This window comes from Anguilla rostrata, chromosome 10 (assembly GCF_018555375.3).
Source record: "Anguilla rostrata isolate EN2019 chromosome 10, ASM1855537v3, whole genome shotgun sequence".
In the NCBI taxonomy this organism is placed as follows: domain Eukaryota; kingdom Metazoa; phylum Chordata; class Actinopteri; order Anguilliformes; family Anguillidae; genus Anguilla; species Anguilla rostrata.
In genome coordinates, this window is record NC_057942.1 from 1,209,614 (window position 1) to 1,233,455 (window position 23,842).

Genomic DNA, 23,842 nt, shown 5'->3' on the forward strand with positions numbered 1-23,842 from the left:
CTCAGGCTAGTGTGTGTGTGTGTGTGCGCAACGTCACTGAAGCACCGACCGCAAGCCGACCTATCACAGCTTAGAGCCATAATATTTACAGAGCTGACATCCATATAAAATCCCAAAGCATACTATGACATTCCTGAAGTATTTACGTAAAATTATAGTGGCTGGGGGTGGGAGGGGGTGGGGGTGGGGGTGGGAACAGGAAGTGAGTCACACTTCAGTCTGAGGTTGGCCTTCAGTCAGAAGAACAGGAAGTGATTCTGCTGTCCTGAGGGTTGTGGGAAGTCACAGGATTGAAGCCAAATGGTTTCAGTCTTCCAGAGACATGCACTGCCCACCCCCTTCCTGGGCCGAGTGGGGGGGGGGTGGGGGGGCTCTGTGTCGGCCTGCTGAGGGAGGGCTGCCCCCCCCCCCCAAATAAACAGCAGGCTGCTCGCTGTCCATCTGCTGTGCATGTGTGCGATGTGCGCCCCTAACTGTCTGCACCCCCCCCCCCACTGCCTCCTGCCAGATATTCAGCCTCTTAAACAACTTCCTGAAGTCCAGACTCAGTTTATCAGGACTGTTTTATGATTTTACTTTTCTTTTTTTCTTGAAGCATAAGAGGTACATTTTTTGTGTTGTGCTTGTTGTTTTTTTTTTTTTTTTAATTGAACAGATATTTGACTTAATTTTAACGTCTTATGTATGGGTTTATAACTCTGGTCCGTATGAAGGGGAAATTGATGCGTATGGTCTCGCTCAGTTTGTTCATGCCGGTGTTCCTCTGTCCTCAGGTGGGGGGGACGAAGGCGGGCGTGGTGCGTTTCCTGGGGGAGACGGATTTTGCGAAGGGGGAGTGGTGCGGCGTGGAGCTGGACGAGCCGCTGGGGAAGAACGATGGGGCCGTGGCAGGAACCAGGTAACCCCCCCCACCCCCGCTGCTGCCTCCCCACCCCCCCGGCACTGCGGCCTCCCCACCCCCCCGGCACTGCTCCTTACCGCACCTTCATCCTTACCGCACACAATAATGCCCCTTACTGAAGAGCTGCTTGGTTTCTTTCCACTTTCTGAACATCCCCAAAAACCAAACCGGTAATCCTGGTCCCTGCAGGTATTTCCAGTGCCAGCCCAAGTACGGCCTGTTCGCCCCGGTGCACAAGGTGACCCGCATCGGCTTCCCCTCCACCACGCCCGCCAAGGCCAAGGCCGCCGCGCGCAAGGTGGTGACCACGCCCTCCGGCCTCAAACGCAGCCCCAGCGCCTCCTCCATCAGCTCCATGAGCTCCGTGGCCTCCTCCGTCAGCGGGAAGCCCAGCCGCACCGGCCTGGTGAGGCCTGCAGCCCTGAACACTGCCCCGAACACTGCCCCACTTCCTGTCACATGATCCACAGGCACTGCCCCACTTCCTGTCACATGATCCACAGGCACTGCCCCGCTTCCTGTCACATGATCCACAGACACAACCTCAAATCCTGTCATGAGATCCTCAGACACTGCCCCACTTCCTGTCACATGATCCACAGACAATACCCCACTTTTCCTTCACATGATCCACAGATATTGCATCACTTTCGGTGTCCAGATCCACAGACACATCCTCATTTCCTGTCACATGATCTACAGACACTTCCTGTCACACGATCCTGTAACACTACCCCACTTCCTGTCAAACGCATATCGTACTGTCACACAGTGCCGCCTGCTGTCAGACAGTGTTTTTGGGTCGTTGCACGAAGGATAAATGGTACGAGTGAATGAAGCATGAATGAAACGTGAATAACGCGCTCTCCCTCAGCTGACGGAGACGTCCTCCCGATACTCGCGGAAGATCTCGGGCACCACCGCCCTGCAGGAGGCGCTGAAGGAGAAGCAGCAGCACATCGAGCAGCTGCTGGCCGAGCGGGACCTGGAGCGCGCCGAGGTCGCCAAGGCAACCAGCCACGTGGGCGAGGTGGAGCAGGAGCTCACCGTACTGCGGGAGGGCCAGGAGCAGGTGGGTGTGGCCTGCGCAGGGCCCCGCCCCCTCAGAGCAGCACACGGGCCCTGTCCGAATCGGCACACTTGGCTACTATTGAGTATAGTTATCGAGTACTCTGGATGAGAAAGTTCAAGTTGGCGAAATGTAGCCTACGTAAAATCCCAGGATGATGTGCTTATTTTGTTGTGTATGTGTTTGGAAGCGCGCTATTCAGGAAGTAAACGACCATTTTGGTCCCGTAAATATGACGCACAGCTCTCCTGGCGCTTTCCTTCAGCGACACCTGAGCATTACGACACTTTTACAGCACGGCTGGAAAATAGTATGCAGGATGTTTTTCACATACTGCCCATCGCACACTAAAGGGTAAACAGTAGTCACGGTAGTTGGGAGGGATGTTCGGACATAGCCAGGGTGTTTATTTTTGATCCAGTGTAAGCTGGGTGCTGACTGGGTTTTTGCTCCCGTGTGTTTGTTTGCATGTGTTTGCGTGTGTTTGTGTGTGTTTGCGTGCGTACGTTTGTGTGTTTGCGTGCGTGTGTTTGTGCGCGTCTCAGTATGTGTTGGAGATGGAGGCTAAGATGGACCACCTGCGCACCCTGGTGGAGGCTGCAGATAAGGACAAGGTGGAACTGCTGAACCAGCTGGAGGAGGAGAAGAGGTGAGGAGGGAGTGGGGGGGGGCAAGGGGGGGATCACAGGTTGAAGAGGAAAACAGATGAGGGTCATAGTGGAAGAGAATTGAGAAGGTAGCGAGCTGTTTAGAGAGTTTGACAGGTGGTGCATTGTGGGAAACGGGCGAGGGGGTGAGCAGCAGGGTAGGGGTCTGTCCCACTTCAGTTCAGGGAAACAGCTGAAGCTCAGTTCCTGGAATTAAAGGTGCCCGTTATGTTCTGTGGGGGTTCTCAGTTCATGGCCTGACTTTAACTTCATTTCTTAAATTGGCTGAGTTGAAATTGACTTGAGCCCTTTGCTGGTGAGCAGGTAAAGCAGGAGAATTGGTAGAATGGTATGAGAGAGAGAGAGGTGAATGGTTGGCACAGACGGGCAGAGAGGGTTGTGGGGTTGGCACAGACAGACGGACGGACGGACTGAGATGTGGGGTTGGCACAGACAGACAGACGGACGGACTGAGATGTGGGGTTGGCACAGACAGACAGACAGACAGACTGAGATGTGGGGTTGGCACAGACAGACAGACGGACGGACTGAGATGTGGGGTTGGCACAGACAGACAGACAGACAGACTGAGATGTGGGGTTGGCACAGACAGACAGACAGACGGACTGAGATGTGGGGTTGGCACAGACAGACAGACAGACAGACTGAGATGTGGGGTTGGCACAGACAGACAGACAGACGGACTGAGATGTGGGGTTGGCACAGACAGACAGACAGACAGACTGAGATGTGGGGTTGGCACAGACAGACAGACAGACAGACGGACTGAGATGTGGGGTTGGCACAGACAGACAGACAGACAGACTGAGATGTGGGGTTGGCACAGACAGACAGACAGACAGACAGACGGACTGAGATGTGGGGTTGGCACAGACAGACAGACAGACGGACTGAGATGTGGGGTTGGCACAGACAGACAGACAGACAGACGGACTGAGATGTGGGGTTGGCACAGACAGACAGACAGACGGACTGAGATGTGGGGTTGGCACAGACAGACAGACAGACTGAGATGTGGGGTTGGCACAGACAGACAGACAGACGGACTGAGATGTGGGGTTGGCACAGACAGACAGACAGACTGAGATGTGGGGTTGGCACAGACAGACAGACAGACGGACTGAGATGTGGGGTTGGCACAGACAGACAGACAGACTGAGATGTGGGGTTGGCACAGACAGACAGACAGACGGACTGAGATGTGGGGTTGGCACAGACAGACAGACAGACTGAGATGTGGGGTTGGCACAGACAGACGGACTGAGATGTGGGGTTGGCACAGACAGACAGACAGACTGAGATGTGGGGTTGGCACAGACAGACAGACAGACGGACTGAGATGTGGGGTTGGCACAGACAGACAGACAGACTGAGATGTGGGGTTGGCACAGACAGACAGACAGACGGACTGAGATGTGGGGTTGGCACAGACAGACAGACAGGTGTGGGGTGGCTTAAGTGCTGACTGTCCCCTGCTCTGTGTGACAGGAAAGTGGAAGACCTTCAGTTCCGCGTGGAGGAAGCTTGTATTACCAAAGGTGACCTGGAGGTAAATGGACACCAAGTGACACACACACACGCGTGCATACACACACACACACACACACACACACATACGCAGTAAGACACCGATCCGCACGCACACACACCGTAAGACAACACCAGTGTCCCTCAAACAGGACCCTGTAATGAGTCTCCATGGCGACGCTCAGTTTGGTTGCTCTCAGAGAGAGAAAGAGAGAGAGAGCATGATGGGTCACCCCTTGGGAAGCTATGAACCCCACTCTTCAGTCCTGTTCATAACCCAATCACAGGTCCAGGTTCTTAACCAGTCACAATCCTGCTTGGCTTAGACTGCGTCTTAATGCCTAATCACCAATCAGCATCATATAGCTCTTTATTCTCTAACTGGGATACACTACAGAGGTCATTAAAAACTGGCAGCTTTTGATTTTAGTTTGGTCAGATGTTATGATGATGAAATTTATGGGCCAAAGCCCAGTAAATACAGACTGTTTACAGCAGGCTGCAGGCTCCTATCCCTTTAGCTTATACAGCAGGCTGCAGGCTCCTATCCCTTTAGCTTATACAGCAGGCTGCAGGCTCCTATCCCTTTAGCTTATACAGCAGGCTGCAGGCTCCTATCCCTTTAGCTTATACAGCAGGCTGCAGGCTCCTATCCCTTTAGCTTATACAGCAGGCTGCAGGCTCCTATCCCTTTGGCTTATACAGCAGGCTGCAGGCTCCTATCCCTTTGGCTTATATAGCAGGCTGCAGTCGTCGGTGGAGGAGTCCGCAGATTAGACCAAAATCTGCCACGATAGTCTGAGATATTACACTGTCTGAATGTGCAAATCTTATAAAAGTTATAAGCCTTTTACAGAGTCTGATTCCATACGTGCTTAACAGAGAGGGGATTGACGAATACGCATCACTTTCCTGTGTTTGCAAATGACTGAGCAGCCAGCAGCCCTGCAGGAGATCTGGGACGTCGGACTCAATTGTAATGGTGGTGGCTATTTGAGTTTGGGGAAAAGCTACTGTGCTATTGAGTCAACAGTATTGACCACAGGCTGTAAAACAGTGGCTATATTAGTCTGTAAAGAGCTTCTGGAGGCTGTAGGACAGTAAGTGAAAGGCTTCAGCTGTGTTTGATGAAACTGATACTGCAGGAAGAATAAAAATGTAGCGGTGTAGTCAGCTGACTGCCGGTGGGATACTGCGGCCTTCAGGACCTCTGGAAATAGAAACGGACAGGACCCGACCCGCCTGAGGGCAGTTAAAAATACCCCGGCCAGCCGTGACCGGCAGGGTGCTCGTCCCGCCACGCAGCGTCCCGATCCGGAAGCACAGGACTGTGGGAAGTGAAATGTGAGAGTGCTGTGATTAGTGAAGGGTGGGCCAGTTTAGGGCTGGATTAGGGTGCTCCATGTTCTGTTGGTCCAGTGGGGATGTTTTTGGGAGAGAATGGATGTTGTAGTTTCGCAGAGTTGTTCCGCCCACTCCCCCCGAGTTCCACCTGTCCAATCCCCTGGTAGCAGCCCAGCAGTTGCTCCTCCTCCTTTCCCTCGTATGCTGTGGAGGCCGTGGGCCTCAGAGAGGCTACCTGTTAGCCTGTTAGCCTGGAGCGCTGCTGTGGACAGGGAGGCAGTGAGCCCTGCTTTCAGAAGTGCTGCAGTGCTCTGACCTCCAGGTACCGGCTCAGTGTGCTACAGCAGTGCTGAGCAGGTACGAGTCCAGCTCTGTGCTCAGCATGCTGACAGGTAGCAGCAGTCAGTGTGCTACACATGCTGAGCAGTTACGCGGCTCAGTAGTGCTCGCAGGCCTGAGGCCGTACAGAGAGGCTCAGTGGTCAGCATGTAGCTGGCAGCGCTCGTGTGACAGGGAGGCAGTGAGCCCTGCTTTCAGAAGCGCTGCAGTGCTCTGACCTCCATGGCTCAGTGTGCTACAGCAGTGCTGAGCAGGGTACAGGCAGGCTCAGTGTGCTACAGCAGTGCTGAGCAGGGTACAGGCAGGCTCAGTGTGCTACAGCAGTGCTGAGCAGGGTACAGGCAGGCTCAGTGTGCTCAGCAGTGCTGAGCAGGGTACAGGCAGGCTCAGTGTGCTACAGCAGTGCTGAGCAGGGTACAGGCAGGCTCAGTGTGCTACAGCAGTGCTGAGCAGGGTACAGGCAGGCTCAGTGTGCTACAGCAGTGCTGAGCAGGGTAACAGGCAGGCTCAGTGTGCTACAGCAGTGCTGAGCAGGGTACAGGCAGGCTCAGTGTGCTACAGCAGTGCTGAGCAGGGTACAGGCAGGCTCAGTGTGCTACAGCAGTGCTGAGCAGGGTACAGGCAGGCTCAGTGTGCTACAGCAGTGCTGAGCAGGGTACAGGCAGGCTCAGTGTGCTACAGCAGTGCTGAGCAGGGTACAGGCAGGCTCAGTGTGCTACAGCAGTGCTGAGCAGGGTACAGGCAGGCTCAGTGTGCTACAGCAGTGCTGAGCAGGGTACAGGCAGGCTCAGTGTCTACAGCAGTGCTGAGCAGGGTACAGGCAGGCTCAGTGTGCTACAGCAGTGCTGAGCAGGGTACAGGCAGGCTCAGTGTGCTACAGCAGTGCTGAGCAGGGTACAGGCAGGCTCAGTGTGCTACAGCAGTGCTGAGCAGGGTACAGGCAGGCTCAGTGTGCTACAGCAGTGCTGAGCAGGGTACAGGCAGGCTCAGTGTGCTACAGCAGTGCTGAGCAGGGTACAGGCAGGCTCAGTGTGCTACAGCAGTGCTGAGCAGGGTACAGGCAGGCTCAGTGTGCTACAGCAGTGCTGAGCAGGGTACAGGCAGGCTCAGTGTGCTCGTTGTCCTCAGACTCATTCCGCTGTCTGTCCTCAGTGCACCTGTTCCAGGACTCTCGCCGGAGTATCTGCACCTCCACGCTGAAATTCTCCTTTTAAAACCACCCCCCCCCAGGGTAGAATTTTCCATTTATTTCCCCCTTCCGATGTTGGAGGGCATTTATGACAGCACTAACCACACACTACTTCCAGCAATGACTTGATTAATGGTGTGCAATGCATGATGCTTTCTGAAATAAAAACTATACACGTGCGCTTTTTTTGTGATGAAATAATGACAGAAATAATAATATAATAATAATAATAATAATAATGATGCAATGTTGAGCTGTAAACCCTGAAGTGAGAGTTACTGGCCATCATCACTGGTCATCCTTGTGTGTGTGAGTCACATTTAAACCACGTGACCCAGGAGATCCAATCAAACGGCTTTCACTGGCTTTCTGTCTAAATTTGCCCCGTTTTATTTTTAAAAATCATTTAGTGTCTTATACACTGTAAAATGGTTATTATTAAATTGCTTCTGGTGGTTTATGGTATTTTGGTTTTGTTTTTCATTAACTGCTCATGTTTGCCTCTCTGGGGAGAAAAATGGTTTTGATCACATCATAAAAATGGAATAAGCGGCCATCTTACCTTGTTAGTCCTGGAGGCCCTTTTTATTGATATTTGCAGTCCCCGATTATGAGCAAGATGTGATCAAAATCCATTGAGATTTTTTCCCTAAATTTAATCAGTGCGCTCATTTCTCCTTTGTTCATCTGCCCTCTGACCTTGGCTCTTTGGCCAGTAAGATTTTGAGTTTGCCGCTGCATGTTGTTATTTCCTCTCACCGGACCTTTTCAACTCCAGGCCATGCTCTAATCCCAACCAATGAGAATGCATCGCTCCCCTCTCCCTGACCCGGCCCCTTTTCCCTGACTCCACCCCCTCCACTGTATCCACCCCCTTTTCCTCTGTCTCCACCCCCTCCATTGACTCAACCCTCTCCCACTGACCCCACCCCCTTTCCCCTCTGACTCCAACCCCTCCCACTGACCCCGCCCCCTCCCCATCCCCTCTCTCTCCCCGCTGCTGAATCCTGGCTGGTGGGAGGGGCTGTTGGCCTGGCCTGCATGAGGCTCCTCCCCCTCGCGCGTGGGGCTGGCATGTGATGGTGGCACTGGTGTGTTCTCTTCCTTCTCCCCTCTCTTACTAACAGACGCAGACCAAACTGGAGCACGCCCACATTAAGGAACTCGAACAGAGCCTGCTCTTTGAAAAGACCAAAGCTGACAAACTCCAGCGCGAGTTAGAAGACACTAGGGTAATGGATCTCGCTAGGCGGGGGTGTGTGGGGGGGGGCGGGGGGGGTCTCACGAAAGACGTCTCTTGGGAGGGGCGGGGTTTCACGCCCCCTCCCCCTCCTCCCGCCAACCTCGCCTGAGAACGCTGGCGTCCTCTCTTTGCTTTTTAGCGGTACGGGAGCGTGGGAGAAGGGCGGGGAGAAGGCCCTATCCCAGCTCTCCCTTGCGCGCCTCCTCTTACGTTCCACACGGTAAGGACAGCCGGAACGCCAGAGCCGTCTGAAACGGAGCTCAGGACAGGGAGGGACGCCAGGGCAGTCTGAACCAGTACATTACAGGCATTTAGCAGACGCTCTTATCCAGAGCAACTTACACAACTTTTACACAGCATTTTACATTGTATCCATTTATACGGCTGGATATGAACTGAAGCAATGCAGGTTAAGTACATTGCTCAAGGGTACAACAGCAGTGTCCTGCCCAGGAATCGAACCTATGACCTTTCGGTTACAAGCCCAGTTCCTTTCCCACTGTGCTACACTGCAACCAGAGCTCAGGACAGGGAGCGACACCATGCTGAAGGCCTGATGTCTGCTGATGCACTTAGTCTCCTAAACATATTCTTTATAGACCGATTAACTTGCAAGAAAGTTCAGAACCTCTGTGTTCTCAACAAGACTAGCCGATAGAACATACGGTGGTGTTACTGGTTTTGCTATAAGCATGAGATATCAACTATATGACTTACAAATTATCGACTGTACACAATCTTGTAAGCTAATTTATTTTACAATTATGTCTTATAATTATACCGAATTATACAATTATACCAAGAATTGCTTTTATTCGTAAATTGTAAACAGGCCGGCAAGTAATCTTGGGTCATGTATAGGCACTTGATTCTCACTAATATAAAGCTTATGGTGCCCAGTAACAGAAACGTGTTAATTTAACATATACACATGCAGACACACTTGCCACTGATTTGGCATCTTCCAGGAGTTCCAAACAGGCCCTAAACTCTGCAGTGACCAGGCGGACTGGTGGGGACCCAGTTTAGCCAGTGCTGCACTGAGTATACCACGTGCCCCCCGTAGGTAGCCACGGTTTCGGAGAAGTCTCGCATCATGGAGCTGGAGCGGGACCTGTCGCTGCGGGCCAAGGAGGCGGCCGACCTGCGGCTGCGTCTGGAGTCCGCGGCGGGGTCAGAGGTCGGGGACGCCACGTCCCCGCTGCTGGAGGAGGTGGGGGCCCTGCGGGCGCAGCTGTCCGCCCAGGCCGCCGAGCACCAGGGTCAGCTGACCGCGCTGCGCGCGCGCCTGGAGGGGGCGGAGCAAGCGCACGCCCAGGAGCTGCAGCGCCTGCGGGGCGCGGCCGAGGAGGCGGGGCGCGAGGCGGAGCAGCTGAGGGCCCGGCTGCAGCAGGCCGAGCGGGAGAGCGCCGACGCCGCCCAGCTCTGGAGCTCCAAGCTGCAGGCCGCCGCCGCCGGCCACCAGCAGGCCCTGGAGGCCCTGAAGCAGTCCGTCAGCCAGGGGGCGGGGGCGCAGGCCGCCGAGCTGCTGGAGCTCCAGAGCGCCCGCCAGAGGATGCAGGCGGAGCTGCAGGAGGCCACGGAGGAGAAGGAGAAGCTGGAGGAGGCGCTGCGCTCCCGTCTGGAGAGCGCGGAGGAGCAGCACCTGGTGGAGATGGAGGACGCGCTGGGCAAGCTCCACGCCGCGGAGCTGAAGGTAAAGGAGCTGGAGCCGCTGGAGGAGAGGGTGGCGCAGCAGGAGGCGCAGCTGCAGGGCCTGAGGGAGCGGGCCGAGGAGGCGCAGTGCCTGAGCGCCGCCCTGGAGGCCGTCCGAGCGCAGCACGCCCAAGGTAACCAGGAGGCCCAGAGCCTGAGGGCCCAGCTGCAGGCCGCAGAGGGGAGGGTCCTGGAGCAGGGCGGCAAGGTTGGTCCCCACCCCCCCAAACCCACACCCCTCCACCCCAAACCCCCACCCCACACCCCTCCACAAGTCCTTTCATTTCTGCTATCATTTAGATTCTGACATCATTTTTCAGTTATTTGTACCTTCAGTTTAGTCATATTATATTTCATTTCATGCATATTTGTAATTTCACGATCATTTTTTATTTTCCATGTTGTTTTCTTTTATTTTAATTTCGTGTTCATGTGTTTTATGTTGCCAACTGGAGGACGTGTTCACCGTGAGCCTGCAGTTGGTGAGCTTTTGGCTCCCGCAGTGAGTCTCAGAGCCTGGTGAGTACGCCATCGCTCCAGGGTCTGCCTGGTCAGCCCCTGTCTGCCAGTAGGCCTGGTGAGTGGCAGCTGGAGGTGCACAGCCAGGGGTCTTGGCACTGGAGAAGGAGCGCGGAGAGCTCCTCAGGGCTCAGGTCTGGTGAGTACAGCCCCAGTACAGCGCCAGGGTCTGGGCCTGGAGAGTACAGCCCCAGTACAGCGCCAGGGTCTGGGCCTGGAGAGTACAGCCCCAGTACAGCGCCAGGGTCTGGGCCTGGAGAGTACAGCCCCGGTACAGCTCCAGGGTCTGGGCCTGGAGAGTACAGCCCCAGTACAGCGCCAGGGTCTGGGCCTGGTGAGTACAGCCCCAGTACAGCTCCAGGGTCTGGGCTGACTGCCCTGGAGAGTACAGCCCCAGTAAAGCTCCTCTGAGTCTGGCGAGTTCCTCTTTTTGACCACTAGAGGGACACATTTCTCTGTTTTAAATGGGAACATTAGCTGTACTGGGTTAACATAAACGCTGCTGAGCCACGGAAGACCAGGTCACCTGCTGAGGTAAGAGTCTGTTAACCCTGTAGCTCATTAAACAGCATTATTCATTTGTACTTTTATTTTTTATTTTTAGAAGGAAAAACTGGATGGAGTCTCAAAGGAACAGACAAAAGCTGCACAAACTATGCAAGGTAACCGACGGCCGTGTTCTCCATAGATTTGCCTAACTAGTAATTAAGCCGTTTTCAGAGTGGGACACTCTAGGGTCACATTACCTTGTATTAACTGCACCCCTGTGCACAATGGTTGCAGGGATTTTGAAAGTAATCAAAGCACTGGTAGTTTGCTCAGAGGATATTTGTTCCTTATATGCATTGAAGTCTGTAAGTTGCGTTGTTGTGTTCAAACTTGGAGCTTGTTTGAGGGGCCCTGATGTTACTGGAGTTGTGTTATTTGTCCTGATGAGTTTCTTTCTGATTTCAGAAACTCTGGATAAACTGGGTAAAAAAGAAGAGCTGTGTTCAACCCTCACCTCTGAAACAGAGGCTCTGAGAACCCAGCTCTCTGGTCAGTACTGGAGAACGGCCTCCTCTCCATACGCACACGCACACACTCACACACACACACGCGTACATGCACACACACACGCACGCATGCACACACACACACACGCACACACACACGCACACACACACGCAAGCGCACACGCACACACGCACACACACACACGCATGCGCACATGCACACTCACACACACACACACACACAAGCGCACACACACACACATGCAAGCGCTCACTCACACACACGCACACACAAGCGCACACACACACGCACGCACACACACACACACACACACACACACACACACACACACACACACACAAGCGCACACACGCACGCGTACAAGCACACTCACACGTACACTCACACATACACAGGGTCCTGACTCCACGGGGTGTGGTTTTGGGGGGTCATGACTCTGCGAGGGTTTGGTTTTGGGGGTCCTAACTCTGTGTGGGTGTGGTTTTGGGGGTCCTAACTCCATGCGGGTGTGATTTTGGGGGGGTCGTGACTCTGCGAGGGTTTGGTTTTGGGGGTCCTGACTCTGTGTGGGTGTGGTTTTGGGGGGGGTCCTGACTCTGCGAGGGTTTGGTTTTGGGGGGTCCTGATCTGCGGGTTTGGTTATTGGGTCCTAATTGCGAGGGTGTGGTTTGGGAGTCCTAACTCGTGAGGGTGTGGTTTGAGGCCTAACTCTATGCGGGTGTAATTTGGGAGTATGGACTCTCTCCATGGTGTGACACAGACCAACACATGCGGGTATGCTTTGCACACACACAAACCGTGTGGGTGTGGTTTTGGGGGCTCCTGACTCTGTGTGGGTGTGGTTTTGGGGGGTCGTGACTCTGCGAGGGTGGGGTTTTGGGGGTCCTAACTCCACGGGGTGTGGTTTTGGGGGGTCGTGACTCTGTGTGGGTGTGGTTTTGGGGGTCCTGACTCTGTGTGGGTGTGGTGTTGCAGGAGCCGAGAGGAAGCTGAAGGCGGGGCAGGAGAAGCTGGACCAGCTGACCCAGGACAAGGCCAAGCTGGAAAGCAGCATCGCCGACATGATGAGGACCTCCGGCGACAGCTCCGCCCAGCTCACCAAGATGAACGATGACCTCACGCAGAAAGAGAGGTGTGGCCAGGCGCTCCTCCACCCAATGGGGGGGTCAATGGAAGTTATTTAACATAATTTTTATAAGTCCACATTATGACCATCAGTTTGTGAAGTTGATTTCAGTTTCTCTTGCACAATGCATGCTGGGATAGTGCCCAGCCCCCCCTGCAACGCTGACGGGGTATAAGCGGATTAGATAATGGATTGAGGGGGGGGGGCGGGTGGATAGAATTTCAGGTAGTTTCTTGAACTGGCTTGCCTGATATTAGATCCTGGGTCTTTGCCTGAAACACTCCAGCGTATATGTTTGAGTCCTGTAATGTAAAGGCTGTTGCTCTTTTGTGCGTTGTGTCAGCTGAGTGTGTGTTACTCTGCTTGGTCAGTTAACGTTGCCGTGGACACGGATAACGGGGGCAGTTTACTCCTGCCCTTCAGCTGAAGTCTCGCTGCGCTCTAAAGCCGTAGCGTCTGCTCCCGGGAGCGGTGCGGTGTCTTACCCAGCATGCCCCTCTGTCTGCGGCTCTGCGGCTGCGCAGGAGGCTGGAGGAGCTGCAGGCCCAGCTGTCGGAGGCCAGGGAGCAGGCGGCGCGCGCGGAGGAGAGCGGCAGGCAGGGCCGCGCCCGGGCGGAGCAGGAGCAGGCAGAGAGCCGGGAGCAGCAGCGCGCCGAGCTCGCCGCCCTGCAGGAGCAGCTGGCACAGCTGGTGAGGGAGCAGCCCGGAGCGCCAACGAGAACGGGGTTCAGACCTGGGAATGTGGGCATGGAGAACGGGATTTGGAATAGGAATGGGGTCCCTAACATCTCTTAGCTTTCACTCACACGGACACGTGCACGCACACACGAACACACACACAGCACACACAACGGACCCGACTAGTGTTGTGCGAATCTGTGCTGTGAATAGTGTTCGCACCTGTGTTGTGGATCACTGGTGCCTGCGAGGTGGCATGGGACGGGCTGCAGGGCGCACTGGGGGTTCCAGCCCGGATGAGAATCCTAAACCCTAAGGGGGGAAGCTGTTTGAACCCGTCCTGGTTCTGCCGCTCCGCAGGAGAAGAGCGTGGAGCAGGAGCAGGCCCGGAGCAGGGAGCTGCAGGCGGCCCACGGGAAGGCCCAGGAGGCAGAGTCAGGGCGGCACGCGGCCCAGCTGCAGGAGCTCCGCGCCGAGATGGCGAAGACAGCGCAGGAGCTGAGCGGCGCGCGCGACAGGAGCAGGGAGCTGGAGCAGCTGGTGGCGGAGCTGCAGCCTCACAAAGAGCAGGCCCAGGTAACGGAGGCGGGGTTAAACCCTGCCAATCACCTGCTAGCGTTTACCAGGCTAACGCTAGCGCCCGTCCTGTGTTCCTCACAGCCTGTCTGAATGTGCCAGCCCTGGCTCAAGCGCGCGTTTTAAATGCTGTAACTTGTTCATTAGAGGTGCTGGCAAACCCCTGCAGATTCCTGAGAACTTCTGATGAAATGAAGTTGCTAACCAGAACGTACGGTCTTGTAGCAGAATACTTTTTGAGGGAACCAATGCTAAGCGCTTTAGCAACAGCTACGGTTAGAATACTGAGTATTCAGCGTTTCACTGTGGATGGCAGACTGAGACCAGACCAGATTCGGTTCATCCACACAACTCTAGACAGGTTTGAGTAATGCCACTTTCCTCTCAGGTGCACTATACTTTATGAATACAGCGTCCTCACGTCAGTTACTGCGTGCTTCATGAATACACAATGACCTCATTGTAGTTACTGTACTCCTCTGCAGTAATACTACACTGTCACCTTGCTCCTTGTGCATCTAATGTGTGGTTGTATTTTTAATCATTCAAATCTCTTGAGTGGGTTTGAAGATGCATGTCTTGTTCAGTTAAATTATTTGAATGGACGTCTTGAAATAATTCCACCATTAAACCATGGTCTTAAATATCAAAACTAGTATCTCATGCCATTGGCTTCCTGTCAACATTCCAACGGGTATGTTTTTCCGTCTGGAATGGAGGTTATTAACACAAATCCCTGAATTCTTATTCAAGTCTACTGTTCTCGCAGTCAGATACCCTCCTATTGCAGATTTTATTTCATATGTTATTACATTAGCATACTTATCATAGTTCATGCATTTATTTTTTTTTTCAATTCTGCTAAGTCAGTGAACATCATTCATCGCCATCAGTTGATCTCAGAATAACCCCCCCCCCCCCTTCCCCAGTTCTGTTTTGGTTGTGTGGGTCTGCTCATATTCCTGGGGTTTCTGTGACGTGTGTTCTGTGGGTTCTGTTTGGTTTTTGCTTACATTTCTTTAACCTGGCCCTGCTGTTACATTTATTATTTCTGCATTCGTTTTGCTTAACTTCATTTTCCCATTTCACCTGCCCCCCCCCTCCCTCCCCCTTTTTTCTTTTGTTTTTTTTTTCTTTTCCACTTTCCTCCTCCTTCAGTCTCTCGCTGCTGAGCTACTCTCCTCCGGGCAGCGGGCTGAGCAGCTCGCCGCAGAGCTGGGGGATCTGAAAGTGGTGTCAGGGAAAGCCTGCGAGGAGCTCGAGGAGCTCAGGGGTCAGAGGGGCGACCTTCAGACGCGGCTCTCCGACCGCGAGGCCGCCCTGTCCGCCCTGGAGGCCGCTCACCGGGACCTCTCCTCGAAAAGCGAGGAGCTGCGCTCGCTGAAGGAGCAGCTCGAGCAGGAGAAGGAGGAGCAGCTCTCCGGGAACGCGCAGCTGGAGCGAGAGAAGGCCGAGCTGTCTGCGGAGAAGGCCGAGCTCTCCCGGGCTGCGGCCGAGCTGCGGGCCAGCGTGGAGAAGGCGGAAGCGGAAAACGGGAACCTCCGGAACGCCGAAGCGGAACGCTCGGCCGAGGTGGAGGAGCTCCGGAAGACCATCGCGGAGAAACAGGAAGTCCTCATCAGGTACCAGCAGGAGATCATGCTGCAGGAGGCCAACAGGAAGCAGCTGGCTCAGGACTATGAGAAGGTGTGCGAGGAGAAGGACAACATCCAGGAAGAGCTCAAACAGAGCAGCGAGGAGCTGAAGTCTCAGAGAGAGAGGCTGGAGGTGGAGAGAGACGCTGCGAGGAAAGAGAAGAACGCCCGGGACGCCGGGACCTCGGAGCTGCAGGCCAAACTGTCCTCTCTGCACACGGAGAAGGAAGATCTCTGCGCCAGGAACAGCCAGCTGCAGGCAGAGAGGGACACCCTGGAGAAGGAAAAGGGGGAGGCGCTCGCTCAAGTTCTGTCATTTGGTTCTGACAAGGAGGCCCTTCAGGCGGAGAAAAAGGAGCTTCAGGACCAGCTGTACGCCGCGAAGAAGGACCTGGAGAAGTCCGTCCGCGACAGCGATGAGCTGCGGGCCTCCAAAGAAAGCTTAGCCAAAATGCTCGATGAAAGCAAAACCAGCAGAGACGTCACTGACTCAGAGAGACTCCACCTGCTGCAGGAGAAGGAAGACCTGCTGGCTGCCCAGCGGAAGACCTGCTCAGAGAAGGAGGTCCTTCTGAAGGAAAAGGAGGAGTTGGAGGAGAAGCTCCGTCTTACCAGTCAAGAGGCAGCTGTTGCCAAAGAGAAGTTTCAGCAGGAAGTGGAGGCTGCAGGCCGAGAGAAGGCCGAGCTGGCTCTGAAGCTCACCGAAGCAGAGAAGAGCTCCGGTTCCCTGCAGAAAGAGAAGACGGCCCTGGAATCCACCGTTCAGCAGCAGAGGTCGGAGAACGAGCGTCTGGAGCGGGAGAAGGGAGATCTGCTGGAGAAGCACGAGAGGGAGATCTCGGAGAAGGCCGCTGTAGCGCAGGAGAGGGACCGGTTGGCAGGAGACGTCCAAACCGTGAAGGAACAGCTGGAGAACTCGAGCAAGGACAACTCCGGCCTGCTGGAGGCTAGGACAACTCTGACAGCGAAGCTGGATGAGGCGAAGAAGAAGGCTGAGGAAGCTGAAGTCGAGAAGGCCTCCCTCCAGCGAGAGAGAGCGGACCTCCAGGCCCAGCTTCAGAAAAAGTGCTCTGATGCCGAAGCGCTCGAGAAGGACAAAGCGGCACTCGCGGAGGAAAACCAGAAACTGAAGGACGACACCGAGCGCGTGCGGACAGACCTGGGGCGGGAGAGGGACGCCCTAAAGTCAGAGCGGGACTCCCTGGCTTCCCAGCATGCCGAGCTGAAGGAGTCCCTGGTGCGGCTGCAGAAGGACAAAGAGGACCTTCTGGCCCAGAAGGGAGACCTCTCCACCCAGAGCGAGTCTCTCTCCCAGGCCAAAGGGGTTCTGGAGTCCCAGCTGGAGACCAGCATCCGAGAGAAAGGTGAGCTGGCCTCCGCGAAGGAGGACCTGTGCAGAAGGGTAGAGGACCTCCAGAAAGAGCTATCCGCTCTGACCCAGGAGAAAACCGAGCTCCTCCAGTCTGAGTCGAGCCTTAAGACGGAGTTGGCCTCCCTCCGTGGCAAACAGGAGGTGACGGTCTCCGAGCAGGGCAGGACGCGGAGCGAGATGGAGCAGCTGAAGGCCTCCCATGGAGAGCTGCTCACCGAGAAGCAGCGTCTGTTGGAGGAGAAGGCCCAGATGGAGTCTAAACAGCAGGAACTGAGTCAGCAGGTCTCTACGGCAGCCCTGGCCAAGCAGGAACTCGCCGCCAGTCTGAAGGAAGCACAAGAGGCGAAAGTCTCCCTGACCCAAGAGCTGGAGGCCCTGAAGTCCCAGCAGAAAATGAGCGAGCAGGAGAAGGGGAGCCTGGTTTCAGAGCGGGAAGGCCTTAGTGGGAAACTGGGAGAGCTGGGCAGGGAGGTCGCTGCTTTAGCTAAAGAGAAAGCCGAACTTCTGTCCCTCAAGGCCCAACAGGAGCAGGAGTTCGTGTCCCTCCGCAGCAACCTGGAGGCGGGCAAGGAGGAGCGTTCCCGGCTCCTAAAGGAGGTGGAGGAGGCGCGGGCCGCCCGCACGGAGCAGGAGGAGGCGAACCGAGCGCTCCGCGCCGAAACGGCCCGGCTGGAGGAGGCGCAGCGAGTCTCCCGCGAGGAAGCCGCCGAGGCCTCCCGCGCACAGGGGGCGCTGTCCTCCGCCCTGAGCGCCCTGCAGGAGGAGAGAGACGCCCTGCTCAGGGAGAGGGACCAGCAGGCTCTGAAGGCCACCGAGCTTGCGGCCCTTCACACAAACACTTTATCCAAACAGCTCGAGGTACACGGTACACCGCTGCTAACACCCGCCCACTAACCCCGCTAACCCCACTAACCCCACTGGCAGAACGGCCCGATCGTTCTAGCAACGCTTTAGCAATGCTTTAGCAACGCTTTAGCAACGCACGCTTGCCTGGTTTCCTTTTTAATTCCCATCCTTCATTTCTCTTACTAACCGTGTTAATTTGCTCGTAGTATTCTGCAGTTGGATGGTATGAAGTGCCTCGGTCCTCGTGGGCTAGTTTGCCACCTCTGTGAGAAACCGTTTGGTTCCAACATGTTTGGTTCCAAGCTGTGTGTTTAATTGGTTTAAAATGTGTGTCATAATTGGTTCTGTGACTAATGTAGTTATGTAGCATCTGTTCAGAAACCTGTGGATGGAAATGATCATTGGAAATTTTTGTATCAGTGGAGATACCTTTTTATTTATTTATTTATTTATTTTAAATTTAATGAAAATTATATTCAGCTGATTAAGGGGATGGATTAGGATGGGTTTCTTAGTTATTGTTTGACCGAGTAATATAACATATTTTGGCAGTAGCATTGGAATTGGTCTCTCTTGCAGACCTTCATTTTGCTCCACAGGTTCTGAAGCAGAAACCCCCACCTGGAGTCAATGAAATTTTGGGCCGTTGAAATTAGCTGGTTGTGCTGTTCAATCAGATTGAGACCATGGCAGTTATAATTTGATCTCATAGACATGTGCTGTAGGTAATCGGGGAGAATCACTGCAACCCTCTTTTATTGAGGATCTGAATTACATTTGGAATGGATTCCACGTCTGGCTAACTCTTCTTTAATTCCAGCATGTCAATTAATGTAGTGATGTAATGGGCATGGCGTAATGAATAACAATAATTTCGCGCTGCACAGCACTGACAATCATTCATGGTCTCGGTGTTTTCTTAACTAGAGGGATTTGGGAGATGTGGATGGTCATAGCGGTAATAGTTAGCGGTAATAGTTAGCGGCGTCTGTTAGCCACAGCGGCCTGCGTTTGAGACCCCAGCTTTAGCGGGGTTCTCTGGGCGTTCAGGCTGTGTTAACACAGTGGCCCTGTGCCCCTCTGCGCAGGCTGCGCAGTCGGCAGAACAGACCGCTCAGGCCCTGGAGCAGCTGACGCAGGAGAAGAGCCGGGTGCAGGCCCTGCTGGAGGAGAGCCGCAGCTCCAAACAGGAAGTGGAGCAGCAGGTGAGAGAGGCGGGGTGGAGATCGCAGAGAGTCTGGCACTTTCCCTCCTTTTATATCTTTCCACGGAAATACCACCGTGCCTTAAACTTGTCTGGCCTGTCGAGGGCAAGAATGTTGAGAAATCTGTTCTGCGAGACGAGACTCTGATGCTGACGTTGACTGAGTGCTGGTTTTATTCACAGCTGGGGGCCCTGCAGGAGCAGAGCTCCAGGCACCAGGAGGAGCTGAGCCGGGCCAAAGAGAAGCTCGCTGCAGAGACCCAACGAGTGAACAGCTTGTGCAAAGAGATGTGAGTGTTCAGCTTACACAGTGTGACGTGTGTGTGTCTGTGTCTGTGTGTGTCTGTGTGTGTCTGTGTGTCTGCACCAGTGTGCACACTCAGACTGACATACTCACGTGTGTACACATACAGACAGACACATTCATGTACACACCAATATAGACTTTCATACACAGTACAGTTGGTCATACACAACAATAGTCACACACACGTGCACACTAGTAAGTGAGTAACCTTGACCCCCCATGAAAGTAAGTATATAATAATGAACCTGATGACTGACAGCTGATACCCCGACTTCCCTCTTCCTCCCTCCCTCCTGCTCCTCCTCCTCTTCCTCCTGCTCCTCCTCAGAGAGGAGCTGAAGCGGGCCACGGGGGAGGAGGGCCGGAGCCTGGCAGCGCTGCAGGAGGAGAACAGGAAGCTGGCCGAGGAGCTGGGCAGCAGCAGACAGGAAGTCAGCGACCACAAGAAGGTGAGCCTGACGCACGCCCCGCCCCCTGTCCCGCCCCAACATCCCGCCCCCCTATCCTGGCCCAGTGCTCTCCCCCGCCTGGGCCTCTGTACATCCATCCCGCCCCAGTGCTCTCTCTCCAAAGGGAGGGATGGAGGGAGAGCCCTGGCTGAGCCCTTGATTGACAGCTGTCGTGATGTTTCCTCTCTTTCAGCTGGAGGAAGAGCACTCGTCCCTAACTCTACAGCTGCAGGAGCTGAGAAAGAGGTAGGAAACCAGGCAGACCTGGCAACCCTCAGCCTGTGGGGTGGGGGATATCATATACTCTAATCAAGCTGACCTGGCAACCCTCTGCCTGTGAAGTGGAGAGATCTATTACTCCAAGCAGGCAGACCTGGCAACCCTGGGCAAGACTTGGAGATGCTGTAGATTTCTCAGCCCACAGCCGGCTTGATCCCTCATTCACAAGATCACAACACAAGGAAATGGTTTTTTTGGGCTTCTGTTGAGGAGCAGGTAGTAAAGAATCGTCAGAGTCGTTAGATGTTTTATCACCTCACGGCTATTTCCAGTGTAGGTAAGAGATTAACCAACTGACGGATTCTCTGGCTCACAGTTGCTCATTAACAGAGATAATAAATGGGGGGGGGGGTGACTGGCTGGGAATTTAAAAAGCCCGGAGTTCCCATCTTTCCTTTCACTCTCTGGCAATCTCAGGCCCCTTTTCTGCTCTCGTAGAATGCATGTGTTTAATGTTTGGCGCTTTTCAGAACATTTTCCAAACCAAAACAGAAAAAAGACGATAGAATAAAGCAACCATGGTAACATTCAGTGGTCACATACAGGAAGTCACCTGCAGCCCAGTTTGCGAGCTGTAGACTGTAATAGCCCTGTTGATTGACAGGTCGGGGATAGGCACACTGATAAGGATTCACACTCTGCAGTCTCAAAGGTTCCCTCCACAATGCCATAAATTAGTCTAATTGCCCTTTGATAAGAAATCCGAGTTTCTTCACACATATGAGATCATTAGTCAATCCTTCCCTCAGATTATTAGCACACGGTTTGATCACCCTCCCACCTTCTCCTTATCTCTTTCCGGGCAGGTCTGAGAAGGGGGGGGGGGGGGTAAGTTTCTTACACATTCCCAAGGCAACAGAGAATGACCCCCCAGTAAAAATGTGAGTAGTTAAGCATCTGCAGGCTGCCCAAGAGCTCCTGTGGCAGACCTCCGTCCAGAACGTTGGTATGAGGGTACATTCCAATGAACGATGGAGTCTGGTGCCAACACACGGCTTAGTGAGATTCCGCTCTTAAATTTACTATGAATGTGCGGAGAGATGTGCACATTATGTAGCACATCATACTGCATTTCCCTGAACATATTGCAGACTGAAATTTTAAGAGGGCTGTGGGGGAACCTTATCTCACATATCTATTATATAGTATGTAGTTGTGCCCCGTGCGGTGTATGTTGCTAAGGATTTAGTTCTGTAGCTATACACCGTGGAGTAAAACCTGGATACGGACTTCTTAGGGTCTGTGTTCTGTAAGAAGAACCTTTCTGGGGGGTGAGCTGGTTTTTCTGAGCGAGCGTGTGCTTGTGTCCCACAGGGAGAGCGCTCTGAAGGAGGCCCAGGAAGAGAAGGCCTCCCTGCAGAGAACCCTCCAGAAAACCAGTGCCTTGATCTCACAGCGGGACACAGAGCTGGAGGCGCTCAGGGGCGAGGTGAGCCCAGAGAACCAGAGCCCATTGGCCGGCCCGGGTTTGGGGAACGAGAGCCTATTGGCTGGGCCAGGTTTGGGGAACGAGAGCCCATTGGCTGGGCCAGGTTTGAGGAACGAGAGCCGATTGGCTGGGCTGGGTTTGAGGAAGGAGAGCCGATTGGCCGGGTTTGGGGAACGAGAGCCTATTGGCTGGGCTGGTTGGAGAACAAGAGCCGATTGGCTGGCTCGGGTTTGGGGATTGAGAGCCTATTGGCTGGGCCGGGTTTGGGGAACGAGAGCCGATTGGCTGGGCTGGGTTTGAGGAAGGAGATGATAATCTGTCTGCGTCTGCGTGCGTCTGCGTGCTCAGGTGGCGGTGCTGCGGGAGGGCAGCTCGGCTGCGCAGATGCAGTCTGCAGTGCAGACTCTGGAGAAGGACAAGGCGCAGCTGCAGGAGCACGTGCAGACCCTGGAGCGCCGGGCAGCACAGAGCCCAGCCACCAGCGACGCCGCTTCCCCAGGTAAGAGCCGTACCCCACACCTGTCTGAGCCATACCCCACACCTGTCTGAGCTGCACCCCACACCTGTCTGAGCTGCACCCCACACACCTGTTTGAGCCATACCCCACACCTGTCTGAGCTGCACCCCACACCTGTCTGAGCCGTACCCCACACCTGTCTGAGCTGCACCCCACACCTGTCTGAGCCGTACCCCACACCTGTCTGAGCTGCACCCCACACACCTGTCTGAGCCGTACCCCACACCTGTCTGAGCCGACCCCACACCTGTCTGAGCCGTACCCCACACCTGTCTGAGCGCACCCCACACCTGTCTGAGCCGCACCCACACACCTGTCTGAGCCGCACCCCACACCTGTCTGAGCTGCACCCCACACACCTGTCTGAGCCGTACCCCACACCTGTCTGAGCTGCACCCCACACCTGTCTGAGCCGCACCCCACACACCTGTCTGAGCCGCACCCCACACCTGTCTGAGCTGCACCCCACACACCTGTCTGAGCCGTACCCCACACCTGTCTGAGCTGCACCCCCCCGCACACCTGGAGCACCAGCAGACCTGGCTCAGAATGCCAGAACTGTATGTGCCGCTGAAATGTGAAAACACTCTTTGACTTCGGATCCCAAATGAATTTTACAGCTGTCTAAAGAGTTGATGTATTTCATAAATGATTATTTCACTCTAAATGGTTATTATTACTGCCAGGAACCTCTCCTTCCACACGGGGAGCCACTCTGAACACTGACCTCTCAATCCTGAACTGACTCTCCATCTCGTGAACTGACTCTCCCACTTCTTGAACTGATCCCATCTTGTGACACTGTCTCCCATCTTGAACTGACCTTCCCCCCTAAACTGACCTCTTCCACTCTATGTACATACTTATCTCTGTGAACACTGACCTCTCCCACTCTCTGTGAACACTGACCTCTCCCACTCTCTGTGAACACTGACCGTGCTGCAGGTTGTCTGTTGGCGTTTGTTAGTGTGTTTGTTTGTATTTGTTTATGTATATGATTTATGCGCTTATGCACAAGCCTGTTTCTGTCCTCCAGGTGATGCTGCCGTGGACAATCTGAAAGACGAGGAGTCGCAATTGGCACAGGGACAGGTGTGTGTGCGCCGCTGTGTGTGTGTGTGTGTGTGTGTGTGTGTGTGTGCATGTGCACCCGCAGCTGTGTATATGTGTGTCTGTGTCTGTGTGTAGGTGTGTCGCGGTGTGTGCACGTGCGCGTTTGTGTTGTCCCAAACATTATGGGGCTTACTGTATATATTCTGTATTTCAAATTATTCTATTTTGCACTCTAGCAGGGATCTTAATATGGTTCATCTGTATTTGCAACAAAAAAAAGAAAAGGGTGATGTCATAATTTGTTATTATCTTTGAAAGTATTAAGCAATTGTGCAGTTTCTGACTGTGATTTTGTTTGATGGGGTTAGAGCAGCGTCCATGGGCTCTTCTTCTGTGGTTTTAGAGCTGGGTCCATGGGCTCTTCTTCTGTGGTTTTAGAGCTGGGTCCATGGGCTCTTCTTCTGTGGTTTTAGAGCTGTGTCCATGGGCTCTTCTGTGGTTTTATTAGTTTGCTCGTTTGTTGTCACCTATAAGTTGAATTTCCTCTTGTTGACCAACCCCCCTCCGCCCCCCAGTGTGTTGACCTTGTAGAGACTGTAAAATGGCTGGTTTCAGTACTGGGGGTGGGTTTTCTCCTGAATTTTAACCTCTGTTTTGTCTCTTCCTCCTCCTTTTCCTCCTCCTCATCCTCCCTTCTCCCCGATGTTGGCAATGCATCCCTCAATCAGGCTGCGGTTCGTGACTGTTTCTCATCTGTTCCCTTTAAGCACATCAGTTTATTTTTGTTCCGTCTTGTTTTCTGTCCTTTTATAAGATAGAAGAATGACCCCAGAGGGTCCGGCCGTCTCTCAGGGCAGAACC

At 54.1% G+C, this 23,842-nt stretch overlaps 1 protein-coding gene across 1 annotated transcript in view; it reads left to right on the top strand.

Annotated features, from left to right (window-relative positions):
* The window catches only part of clip1a (CAP-GLY domain containing linker protein 1a), a 46,705-nt gene that overhangs the window by 19,175 nt on the left and 3,688 nt on the right, over window positions 1–23,842 (top strand). The window contains exons 4-23 of the mRNA XM_064297499.1: window positions 774–898; window positions 1,091–1,307; window positions 1,776–1,973; window positions 2,516–2,619; window positions 4,127–4,187; window positions 8,165–8,269; window positions 9,347–10,276; window positions 11,099–11,156; window positions 11,449–11,532; window positions 12,487–12,643; window positions 13,162–13,327; window positions 13,676–13,891; window positions 15,050–17,755; window positions 18,832–18,948; window positions 19,131–19,237; window positions 19,583–19,703; window positions 19,897–19,949; window positions 21,297–21,411; window positions 21,760–21,910; window positions 22,965–23,020. Of these exons, the coding sequence (XP_064153569.1) occupies window positions 774–898; window positions 1,091–1,307; window positions 1,776–1,973; window positions 2,516–2,619; window positions 4,127–4,187; window positions 8,165–8,269; window positions 9,347–10,276; window positions 11,099–11,156; window positions 11,449–11,532; window positions 12,487–12,643; window positions 13,162–13,327; window positions 13,676–13,891; window positions 15,050–17,755; window positions 18,832–18,948; window positions 19,131–19,237; window positions 19,583–19,703; window positions 19,897–19,949; window positions 21,297–21,411; window positions 21,760–21,910; window positions 22,965–23,020 (5,847 nt within the window). The remainder of the gene's footprint in view (window positions 1–773; window positions 899–1,090; window positions 1,308–1,775; window positions 1,974–2,515; window positions 2,620–4,126; window positions 4,188–8,164; window positions 8,270–9,346; window positions 10,277–11,098; window positions 11,157–11,448; window positions 11,533–12,486; window positions 12,644–13,161; window positions 13,328–13,675; window positions 13,892–15,049; window positions 17,756–18,831; window positions 18,949–19,130; window positions 19,238–19,582; window positions 19,704–19,896; window positions 19,950–21,296; window positions 21,412–21,759; window positions 21,911–22,964; window positions 23,021–23,842) is intronic.